The sequence below is a fragment of the Anolis carolinensis genome, chromosome 6, assembly GCF_035594765.1.
Source record: "Anolis carolinensis isolate JA03-04 chromosome 6, rAnoCar3.1.pri, whole genome shotgun sequence".
Classification (NCBI taxonomy): Eukaryota; Metazoa; Chordata; class Lepidosauria; order Squamata; family Dactyloidae; genus Anolis; species Anolis carolinensis.
This window is the reverse complement of record NC_085846.1, coordinates 32,468,534-32,481,249: the sequence shown is the minus strand read 5'-3', so window position 1 is coordinate 32,481,249 and position 12,716 is coordinate 32,468,534. Positions and strand designations below refer to the sequence as shown.

General features: G+C 41.6%; 1 protein-coding gene across 3 annotated transcripts in view; it reads left to right on the top strand.

Moving 5' to 3' along the window:
• The window catches only part of rara (retinoic acid receptor alpha), a 282,413-nt gene that overhangs the window by 157,826 nt on the left and 111,871 nt on the right, over positions 1–12,716 (top strand). The window contains exon 1 of one of the 3 annotated variants that reach the window (XM_008113368.3): positions 12,258–12,591. The exons of the other annotated variants lie outside the window; for them this stretch is intronic. Within the exon in view, the coding sequence (XP_008111575.1) occupies positions 12,588–12,591 (4 nt within the window). The 5' untranslated portion in view covers positions 12,258–12,587. Of the gene's footprint in view, positions 1–12,257; positions 12,592–12,716 lie in introns of those variants that run through there. 3 annotated transcript variants of the gene reach the window in all.

Genomic DNA, 12,716 nt, shown 5'->3' with positions numbered 1-12,716 from the left:
GATTTGAGCCTTTCCAAAAACACATGCCAGCATGGGGAAACACCAATATCCTAATGCATTTAAGTAACAATTTTCCCGAAGCCACGTGATGGGAATGTTTGGATTTCTAGATTTTTGTATTACAACTCTCACAATCTCTTACCTTGGTTATTCTGGAAGGCACATTTGGGAGGTGGAGTCCAAACAACTATTATTTATTTATTTATTTATAGTATTTATATTCCGCCCTTCTCACCCCGAAGGGGACTCAGGGCGGATCACATTACACATATTAGGCAAACATTCAATGCCTTAACAGAGAACAAAGACAAAGACAAACGCGGGGCTCCGAGCTGGCCTCGAACTCATGACCTCTTGGTCAGAGTGATTTGTTGCAGCTGGCTGCAGCTGGTTGCTCAACAGCCTGCGCCACAGCCCGGGCTTTAGATAGCTAGAGGTTCCTTTCCTTGTATTTATGCCATCCATTGAAGGATTGTCCTTCTGTGAGTGTGGTGTAGGGTTTTCAATTTACATTTCACCACTACCTAAATCAAATAGGGGGATCTCTGCTTATATTCCATCACTAGGACCACCTAATGTGTGGGCTTTTCATTTTTAACCCATCCAATATGAGAATTTCTGCCAATATTCAGTGTGAGGTTTTTCCCTGACTTATACAGCCGTATACAATGACTTCCACTGCTTATCTTTGTGTGACATCAACTGTGGGACCAGTCTATTTTTTTAAAGGTTCCTATGAATATGTATACTATTTTTATCCCCAATAGTAAGCCTCCTTTCCACCTTCAATACTGACACCAGAAACAACTTGCCTGAAAGCAAACTTTCAAAATAATCACAACTTTGGAGGCCAAAAGTGTGTAAAAACAAAACTATACACACAAACATGAAAGAACAGATTATTGTGTTGTCGAAGGCTTTCATGGACAGAATCACTGGGTTGCAGTGAGTTTTTCGAGCTGTATGGCCATGTTCCCGTTGCATTCTAATCTGACATTTCGCCTGCATCTGTGGCTGGCATATTCAGATGTTTGGATTATTTATACAGCATGATCTCCGTTCCTGAACCAAGAATCAGAAAACCATGGGTAATAGTGAACCCTGTTGAAATGAATGACTTCTACTGGGAGTGTCCATAGAGTTACTCTGGAAGATTAGAAAATTCCTAGATAAATGCCCCCTAGGAATTTGTCAGTGCAACTGTACTGTAAATTGCAATCAAAGCATACCATAGAATTATCGGGGGGAACTAAGAAATTCTTAAGATTAGGTAAAGGTAAAGAATTTTCCCTGACATTAAGTCCAGTCGTGACCGACTCTGGGGGTTGGTGCTCATCTCCGAAGAGCCGGCGTTGTCTGTAGACACCTCCAAGGTCATGTGGCCGGCATGACTGCATAGAGCACCATTACCTTTCCGCCGGAGCGGTACCTATTGATCTATTCACATTTGCATATTTTCGAACTGCTAGGTTGGCAGAAGCTGTAGCTAACAGCAGGTGCTCACTCCACTCCCCGGATTCGAACCAGCGACCTTTCAGTCTGCAAGTTCAGCAGCTCAGCACTTTAACACGCTGCGCCACCAGTAGCTCCAGGAAATATTTAGAGAGGACATATTTTGTTGGATGTTTCAGTGAGATCAGTTCCATGGATACAGGGGTAGCACTGTATATAAAATTTAAAACCCCATACTGTTTACTCAGGCTGAACCAGACCCTTACTAAGCACTCAACTCAAACTGGTTTCTGTTAGTACAAGCCTTGCCTAGCTCAAACCCTTCTCAAACACATTTCCCAGCTCCACAGTAAATCAGTATTTTTATATACAAGCCCATGGCATTACACCTAAGCATTTGGGTGCAGATTAGGGTCCTTTTTCCCCAGATGTACGGAGGCTGAACAGTGGTGCTGGAGTTAATGTTTTTAAAACTCATTACGCTGAAAGCCCTTCCTCTGACAAGGCACAGTGTCACCTGCCAATACAATATTCATGTGCCACTTAGGAAGTCCTGGATATTCAATGCTGGGTTTGTGAACAGGATCCTTTGGCCTGGTTGGGGCGGGCGGTGGAGGCTGTAACCTATCTGTATCCCTCCTGAAGTGTGTTATGTGTCACGGAGAGGGAGGCAGGAGGTTCCAGTGGGCTTGGAGAAATCTTTCAGCGCATCGTCACCAGTGGTGACGGGTGAGCAAATGATCCCAGCTGTCTCCATGCTGACGGCGACTCTCTTCTCCGCCAGATTCGTTCATTAAGATCCTCAATTATTGATAGGAGCATTGGATGGAGTGCCTGCCTCACCGCAGCTGACATAACGGCCTTTTAATAATCCTCACGGATGCTTGAACGTAGATTGGGGGCTGGGGGATGGAGTAGACTGGACATTTCCTCCATTTATTAAAAGTGTGTGTGTGCGGCACTGGGAGAATCAGAGCATCGATCAATAGATTCCTGCTTTTTGCTGCAACTATATATATATTGTAATTTTGCAAGTGTTTGAAAGAAGATGCAGGGAGCAGAACCATCTCATTTTAAGTATCTGTACTGTGTGAACAAAAAGGAAGTTGATTATAGTCTCTTTAAATAATTTGCATGTAGATATAACAGGAACATGGGATCTCAATATGGAAAACAGGGATTTGACTCTCTGGGTGTTTGCAATAACTGGTTCAGGGTATATTATTATTCTTCACAATGAACAAAGTGGAATAGAAAGCAGTCTAAATTGATCCTAATTGTAGCATATGGTTAAGAGCAGGAAAGTGGCAAGTCCTTAGTTCAAATATCTCATCAACACGGTTTTAGGCTAGGCATTCTTTCTATTCACATGTCAGTAATATAGAATAACTAGCTGTGCCCGGCTACATGTTGCTGTGGTGTATGGGAATCCTTTTTTGGCCAGGTGGAATAGCAGTGAATAGCCTTGCAGCCTCAAAGCCTGGCCGTTTTCTTCTTATGGGAATCCTTGTTTGGTGAGCTGGAATGCAATGGAATAGGCTTGCTGCTTGGAAGCCTGGGTACTTGCGTTCTTGAGGAATGGTTTGTTGGGCTGCTAGAATTGCAATTAATAGCCTCGCTGCTTCAAAGCCTAGCTGCTTGCTACCTAGGGAAATCTTTGGTTGGTCAGCTTCAATAGTACGGAGTAGTATCGCTGCTTCAAAGCCTGGCCGCTTTCTACCAAGGTTAATCCTTTGTTGGTCTGGTTGAATTGCACTGAATAACCTTGCAGCTTCAATGCCTGGCTGTGTTATACCTAGGGGAATCCTTTTTTGGCGAGTTAGAGTAACACCTTCAATCAAAGAGCCGCTTTGAAGCCTGGCTACTTCCTTTGTAGGGAAATCCTTGTTCGGCCAGTTTGAATTGCACTGTATAGTCTTGCAGCTTAAAATCCTGGCCGCTTTCTGCATACGGGCATGATGTTTTCTTTTCCTTCTTTCTTTTGATGGTCACTCTTGGAAAGTGATTAGTTTTGTGGCCAAATTTGATGTGATTTGGCCCAGTGGTTTTGTTGTTAACTCGGTCCTAATTATGCGCATTATACACACACACACACATATATATATGACACTGGCTTACCTTGCAGGGATGTCGTAATGTTTACTAAGAGAATGTACATGGTGTTTTAGGGTAAAATCGATACTAAATAGTATGTGTTTCTATTACATTATTTTTTCCCTTTGTCAAATGGGCTGTTCATACTCGACACTGTTATCTTGGACTCAAGATAAGCAGTTCGTTGCTTAGGGAAACTTGATGTGACTCCTTGTTGTGGTTTTTAGTGTCACTCCGTCATTAGCTTCCTCCCTCCCTCCCCCCCAAAGCTCTCCAGCTGCGGCCAGATGAGGTTGCAGCTGCCTTTTGGATTTTGCTTGTCTTGGCAAGTGGTTTGAAAAGCTCTCCCTCCCCTCCATTTATCTGGTGCAGGGGAACAAGGCAACAACTCCCTATTGTGAAATCCGGCAATCGGAACAAGGGCATGTATAATTAATGCTTAAAACAAACAAATAGTTACAGTTAAGCAGCAAAATTCCCCGTGTTTTGCATCAACAAGAAATTGAACTCTGCAGTTGGTATAAACTTTGCATGTTTGTGTGTGCCTGTATTCATTTGTATAAGACATCCTGCTTCTGCTAGTGATGGAGAGGAGCCAAAAACAAAGCAGGAGGCTGAAAGCCTGTCTCTCGGAAATCCTATTCACTCACCCAGTTATACTTCTCGTGTTTCGCCAGCTGTCAACTTGCTCATTTTCAAGTCTCTGTTTTCAGAACCTTGAGGTCTAGGAACTTGGTTTTGGAGGTGAAAAGTGAAAAGTTTGAGAACGCTGACTGTGCAGCAGGTGATCTGAACCTACGCAGCATAATGGTCTAATCTATGCAGTCTCATTGCGTAAGCAAGTCATTTCCTCATGTATTGGAAAGACACACTTCAAAAGGCAGGACCGAAACATTCAAAGAGAAAGATCACACATGGCTGTTTATTCATCAGTAGCCCCAGGAGGTGACCATTGAACTTTTTGAGGAACAGGTTAGGAAAGCACGACTTTCCTCATTCCCAACCTCTGCTGGTTGATGTTGGAGGTAAGGGGACATTTAAATAATTAGAGCTTAGAAAATTACTTTTTGAACTACCAAATCCCCCCAGTCAGCAAAGCCTGTATCCCTATAGTGCAGTGGTTCCCAACCTTTGGTCCTCCAGGTGTTTTGGACTTCAGTTCCTAGAAATCCTAGCCTTCTTACCAGCTCTTAGGAATTGCAGGAGCTGAAGCAGCATCAGTCCAGGTTAGTACTTGTATGCAAGAGAGCCAGTGAATACCCAGTGCTGTAGGTTATATTTCAAAGGAATTGGCAAAACCGCCTCTGAGAATGCTTTGCCAATAAAATCCAGATTATCTTATTTGAACTGGATTACATGGCAGTGTAGACTCATATAATCCAGTTCAAAGCAGATAATGTGGATTATCTGATTTGGTAATCTGGATTATATGGCAGTTTAGAAGGGGCCTAAGAAGACCCTATAACATTCATGGGGTTGCCATCAGTTGGTAGCTGATTTGAAAGCACCTACAGATAAGGTTGAAAGGCTGATGTGATTGCTTCTCTCTGCCCTTTTGGCTGAGTGTGAGAATTAAATCTTTCTCATATCTGTTCCTTGATTTTTTCTCTCCCTCCCCCCCCCCTTATCCTTTCCAAACAGACTCTGAAGTGGGGGGGGGGGTGTCTTACTCCTACATCTCCTGGGATGCAATCTCCTGTTTTGTTTGTATTTTAATATCCTTTGAAACAATATATTGATCAGAAAATAAGCCCACCTCTCCCTTTGATTTTTTCCTTTCTTGTCAGTACAGTGAGCAGATTTCCTGTGCTGCGATGTTGGGTGTTTTTTAAAGACTAAAACATCCAGTCCTTAATTCCTAGGGAAAAAAAGATTCCATGGTATATAGGAATTTTAATCAAAATGGTAGTCCATGGACTGGTGCTGATCTGTGGGCTATTGGTTATTAATCCATAGCAGGTTTCTAAGGAGAACGGGATATGATTATTGCATCCAAATATGGTACTTATATCAGATAGCCCCCAGTTGTGAGGCAGATTAAACCGCTGAGCTGCTGAACTTGCTGACTGAAAGGTTGGCGGTTCGAATCCGGGGAGCTTCTGCCAACTTAGCAGTTCGAAAACATGCACATATGAGTAGATCAATAGGTACCGTTCCGGCGGGAAGGTAATGGCACTCCATGCAGTCATGCCAGCCACATAACCGGAGGTCATGTGGATACAATGGAATACATATAAAAGGTGCCTTGTAATTCATAGCTTAACCAGTACACCGTGACTAACACAACTTGTGGCCTATTATCACATGCAAATATGGCCAATCTGAATATAATTTAAGATGAAAATATCTGGAACAAGGAAAGTGCTACTAAACACCAAAGGAGAGACTCTGGTAGAACTTTTCCTAACCATCAAATATACCATCTTCCCAGTTGCCACATCCCTCTGCTCAAATAAGAAGTTCACGTCGATCGAGGTCAATTTTTAAGTATCAGGCTATCTGAATTATCAGAATCAAAGTTCTATATATATTGGAAACGGACCAGAACCAATTAACTGTTTAGCACTAGCAAGATGCATTCTCATCACTTAGTCCTACTCCTACCAGCGACCTATTATTACATCTTCTATAAGTTAAGCCAGTGGTTCTCAACCTGTGGATCTCCAGATGTTTTGGTCTTCAACTCTCAGAAATCCCAACATCGTGCCACAGCGGCTCCTATAAAGTCCATTGTATCCTTCCCAGTTTTGAATTTTTTCTCAATTATCCCTTTGGACAGCTCTTTTTTCAAGGTGGGAAACTGAGGAGACAAACCACACTTCTAGGGTCAGGTGTCACAACAAACCAGAGTTCATAAAGTGACACTTTTTTATCGTGTCAGAAGTTAATTGAGAACTTACTGCAAGTCGCTTCTGGTGTGAGAGAATTGGCTGTCTACAGCGATGTTGCCCAGGGGACAACCAGAAGTGTTGCCATCCTGCTTCTCTCATGTCTCCGCATGGGAAGCTAGGGCTGACAGATGGGAGCTCACCCCATCTTGCCAATTCAAACTGCCAATTTTCAGGTCAGCAGTTCAGCCAGGACAAGGGTTTAACCCATTGCGCCACAGCGACTCCTATAAAGTGACACTAAACTATAAGTTATTAATAAACGGTGAGTTGCCATGTTGACAAACTATGGCTTGTTAGCAATAATGACTTTGCACATTACAACAAACCACACATGTCTTGTCATGAGATTTGAATGTGATCACTGTCACAACATTGCTTTCAGCTGCCAATTTATCATTTTAGACTGTACTGGTTTTTATTTCTAAGCCAGCCTGGAAGTTTTTTATATTGAACGAGAGTACGCCCATTTTAAAAATATAGCCTTCTCACAGTTGTCACTGAGGAATTCAGTATAATTCTAAAAAGCAAGCTAACTCCTTGAGCAACAAAAATAGGTAAAAGGAAAAATATCCCTTTTTGCAATTTGTAGACATTTCTGGGTTACAGGCATTTGCAGTCATCATCCAAAGAATAAACCTTTGTTCATGTTACGTTTAGAAAAACCTGGAAGAAATATTACTTACATGGAATACTTGGAGTATTAATTTCCCTCCAGTTAATTAATTGATTCTGTAATGGCAAACCAATTCATTGATTAAGCCTTTAATCACTCGGCAACTGAAATGCTCATCCCTTGATGCAAAGCTTTCACAACAGCGATGTGCTGCTTCATATATTACATTAGGAGTTAGTACAAAACTGTTGCTAGACATTACAACAAAAAGTGTTGTATGCAAACATTTCAATGCATATACACACCCCTAGATGCCCCAGATGATTGTGATTGTCCAGCGTTGTATATATAAATATAAGTGCAGTGGAAAATCCCAAGTATCGAATTGACCTCTTAGGGCATAACTGCACTGCAAACTGGTTTAACTGTCATTTTATCTCCCCAAGGAAGTCTAGGAACTTATGTGTGGGGATGAGTTTAGGGAGAAAAAGCCAATGTGTTACAAGATCTTAACACTATTTTTTTTTTAAAAAAAAAATCACAGTCTCATCTTAAGTGCAATTCCCTGGAAGTCATAGTATTTAAATTTGTTAAACTACAACAAAAAATGTGTACTCTATATATAAGCATATTTGGGGAGGGGGATGTTCTGGACCTTGGAGAAGCAGAGAGTTTCATTATTTTGAACCAAAAAAAAAAACCTCTTCTCAAATCCCCCACACATTATGTATTAATGTTCTCTCATCCAAGTACCAATCAGGAGTGATACTGCTTAGATTCCAAAATCATACAGTTCTACCTTTAGTTTAATAAAGAGTTTTCCAAACATTTCATGTTGGTGGCATATTTATTTTAGACATGCATCATTTCACAACACAGTAATTAAGGGCCCTTCCACATAGCCATATAACCCAGAATATCAAGGCAGAATAACTCACAATATCTGCTTTGAACTGGTATATCTGAGTCCACACTGCCATATATCCCAGTTCAAAGCAGATAATGTGGGATTTTATTCAACTGTATGGAAAGGGCCTAAGTTTTCCAGCAAATTGGAGGTTAGTCACCCCTTATAAGAGATACAAACACATAAATACATTGTAATAACGAAATGCATGGGGACACAACATATCTAATGAAAATCATTCGCTTATATATATTTAAAATATTTGATTTATTGCTTATTTCACATAGACTCAGAAGTGTCTTGTTACATTTACATCACACTAACATTGAGACACACAGTTTGGAAAGCTCTGGATTAATGTATAGACAAAACAGGGATATGGATATATATCAGTATCTTGTCTTTTTCTGGTTGTTGTCTCTTTTACTAGGATTTTCAATAATTATTGCTGTTGCCCTTTGGGAAGTATTTAGCCTTGTCGTAAAATAATATCAATAAAGGAACAGGAGTAGCATTGTCGGGTTTTGTATGGCTTCAGCCATGATTTGATTTTTTAATAAATTGCTTTAGAGGAGGTGAGCTGTCTTTTAGTTAATGTACGTCCCAAGGATTCCCTTGATGAAGACAAATGAAACAAGTTGAGTATTTCATGTTATATAACCATTCCACTGTAGCAGCTTTGCTTCTTGCTTCATTTGTGCTTTCAGCAGATGAGTAAATCGGAGGTTTGAGCCCTATGGATGTTATTATCCTAAGGTGCATCTACGCTGTAGAATTAATGCAGTTTGATGCCACTTTAACTGCCATGGCCCAATGCTATGGAATCATGGGCATTGTAGTTTGGCAACGCGCCAGCACTCTTTTTTTTTTTTTTTAATATGTCAGAAGCGACTTGAGAACATACTGCAAGTCGCTTCTGGTGTGAGAAAATTGGTCGTCTACAGAGACATTTCCCAGGGGACGCCTGGATGTTTTGGTGGGAGGCTTCTCTCATGTCCCCGTAAGTTAGGGCTGACAGATGAAAGCTCACCCCGTCTCGCGGAATTGAACCAGCAACCTTCAGGTCAGCAATCCAACCTTCAGGTTAGCAGTTCAGCTGGCACAAGGGTTTAACCCAGTGGTTCCCAAACTTATTTGGCCTATCGCCCCCTTTCCAGAAAAAATATTACTCAGCGCCCCCCGGAATTTTTTTAATTTTTTTTAATAGCAATTAAACAGAAAGATATATGTATCAATGTTTCTACATTTTTCATAAAATATAGTAAAGAAAGCTGTAAATTAGAAACATTGAAGTTTGAAATTATGAAACTATTTTTTGAACTCAGAATAGAAAGGTAATACAAAAAAATGTTAACACCTGTGGCCATCACCGCCCCCCCTGTATCGCTGCAGCGCCCACCAGGGGGTGGTAGTGCCCACTTTTGGAATCACTGGTTTAACCCATTGCGCCACCACGGCTCTAGCACTCTTTGGTAGATAAGGCTGAAACCCTTGTAAAATTACAAAAGGATTGAACTAAAGCCGTTACAGTACTATCAAACTGCATTAAGATGCACTCTTTCAGCAAGGCTTTGGAAGCAAAGTACAGTAGAGTCTCACTTATCCAACACTCGTTTATCCAACGTTCTGGATTATCCAACGCATTTTTGTAGTCAATGTTTTCAATACATCGTGATATTTTGGTGCTAAATTCATAAATACAGTAATTACTACATAGCATTACTGTGTATTGAACTACTTTTTCTGTCAAATTTGTTGTATAACATGAAGTTTTGGTGCTTAATTTGTAAAATCATAACCTAATTTGATGTTTAATAGCCTTTTCCTTAATCTCTCTTTATTATCCAACATATTCGCTTATCCAACATTCTGCCGGCCCGTTTACGTTGGATAAGCGAGACTCTACTGTAAGGGTAGTGTAATTCTGTTGGGGATGGAGGGTCAAAGCTGCAGTTATGCATCTTTCTAATCTGCAGGATTTGGGGTTTAAGCGGGGGTTTAAGCAAGTGTGTTTAGAATAAGGAGGCATTCAGAAAAATATTTTATGGCAGCACTGTTACTCGTCTCCCTTTACGTGATTTGAGTGGGCAACTTCATAGATCCAAATAATGTCTGTATTTGGGAAGTTCGCCCTAAATTGGTGTGTTGAGTGGTGGTAGTAGTAGAAAATCCCAGCCGGTCCTCTTACAACTCTTTTCTGTCCCTGTCTGCCGGGCTCTTAGCTCACCCCGTTGCCATCCCATCTCTCTCTCCGTCCCCCACCTCCTGGCCTGGAATTGAGTTAATTCTCCAGTTCTATCCGCCCTTCCAGGTCAGCGACACTTAAAGCGTCGCCAGTTGAACATCTGACGTGATCCGAGCTGTCAGCTGCATTCAGGGGGCGTTATTAGTGAATCTCTTGGGCTGGCCAGAGTGTGGGGGCTGTATGGGAATGTGCCGGGTTGGTGGAAATGATTGGGAGGGGGGTTGCAGACAGACTGCAGTATGTATGTATGTATGTGTGTGTGGGTGGGAAGGGCATTGGCAGCTGGCGCTATTTTTATCCTGCTTCTCCCTTCCCCCTGGGCAAAAGCAGGAGGCCTCGTTGGCAGCAGATGATATTTTTCTAAAACCATTCCCTACAACTGGATATGATTCTTTTCTCTGGAATTCGCACAACCTGGATGTGTTTCCTTCCACGTCTCTTCCCCATATGATATAATTGGGATAAGGCAGATAAAACACAAGGGGTGTCAGAGTTTGGCCTCCTACTGCCACCAAACAGCCTGCTTAAATTCATTAGATATCATTGATTGGCCAGGAGATCAACAGAATAAGCATATAAGAAGAATCCTGCTGGATTAGACCACAGTGATCTTCTTCTGTTTGCTTGGTCTCCAATATCTGGTATTTTTAATGATGATAATATAGACATTGTTACATTAACATAAAAATAGGTTTTCACAGTAGGTGGGGAGACTAGAAGGTCTGATATTAGCATTACACTATGTAACATGATTTTTGTTCCTGGGTTATATATGCCATTTCCTAATTGGTTTTATCATAGAAACACAGAAAAAATGTGTTCTGTGCACATTTTGCTATAGTTTTTCAATGAACATCTATAGAGTCTCGACCAACTCAACATAGTTTGTAGCAGCCACAAAAATGAAGTTTCTAGAGTATAGCAACTATTTTCAAGGTAATTATTGTACAATTAAACAGGAAATAACACTTCCAAACCAGGAACAGAATATTTTTCAAATTTTGTTACATAGTGTTATTATATCATCAAGTTTCAAAGGAGGAAACTGATACAAAGGGACTTGGCCAGAACTTTGAATAAGTTTAGGGGGACAAATATCCAGTGTTAAGACCTTGGGAAGTCTGACTTGGCCACGGTGGTCCACGCTCTGGTCACATCCCAGCTGGATTACTGCAACGCGCTCTACGTGGGGCTGCCTTTGAAGACGGCCCAGAAACTCCAATTAGTACAACGGGCGGCAGCCAGATTGTTAACTGGGGCGGCTTACAGGGAGCATACTACTCCCTTGTTAAACCAGCTCCACTGGTTGCCAATATACTACCGAGCCCAATTCAAAGTGCTGGTCTTGGCCTACAAAGCCCTAAACGATTCTGGTCCAATTTACCTGTCCGAACGTATCTTCCCCTATGAGCCCACAAGAACCTTAAGATCTTCTGGAGAGGCCCTGCTCTCGGTCCCACCCGCCTCACAGGCACGGCGGGTGGGAACGAGAGACAGGGCCTTCTCGGTGGTGGCTCCCCGGCTGTGGAACTCCCTCCCCAGTGACATTCGGCAGGCCCCATCCCTTTTGGGGTTCAGAAAAAAACTGAAGACCTGGCTATGTACGCAGGCATTTGAAGAATAAGCATGTATAAACTGAGGTAAACTGCTCCTGAACATGAAGGTTCCTTTGAGCTATTGTGATAGGATTGTTGTTCATCTTTTAAAAAGGCACTCAAAATAGTGGGTTGTCTTATGGCAGAACTCCACAAGTAAGAAATCTTTGTCCAGATGGATTATTGCCAAACCTTCTTAATCTTTTTCTGCTCGTGACCCCTTTCCACCCAATAAAATTTCTATGTGATCCTAGGTATGGAAGTATACAAAATGAGTACAACAATCAAACATGTGCTGATAATAAATTAGCATTTGCAAAGCTTGCTAAACAGGCTGATTTTCCCTTTTGGTGGAGTGGAGCTGAAGCATTTTCTGAGTCCACTATAGACCCACAGTTTCAGAAACAATAGCCTATATTATTGAAACATGAGAGAAAAGAGACAACTAGTTATTTATTGATGTGTCTTTGTGTTTGTGCATGTGTTATGCAGAACTTGGAAAAGTTACTTTCTGCATTGGCAGAGGAGTCCAGGGAGTAGTAGTCCCAAGAGTAATGTTTCCAAATTCTGGTGTCAGGAAACCCCTATTGTATCTTACTAGCACCTGTGTTTCAGTTGAATTGCATCTTGCAACCTTCTGCACAGCTGTGTTAAATGAAAGTAAGAGGACCTGTAGACCAAGGCTTCCCATTTCTGAATCTGAGAAGTTTATGGATGGGCCAGATTTTAGAGAGGTCACTGAGACTTCAAACCATGAACAAGACATGGACGTGGTGCACATAAAGAGGACATGGGTAAGTACTTTGGGACAGCATGCATGTCTAGATGCTTTGATGGAGGTTTTTCCTCCGTCTGCTCCCCCAAAATTGATTCACTGGGCAGGTTCTGATGGTAATGGGATGTTGATGCAACAACTACC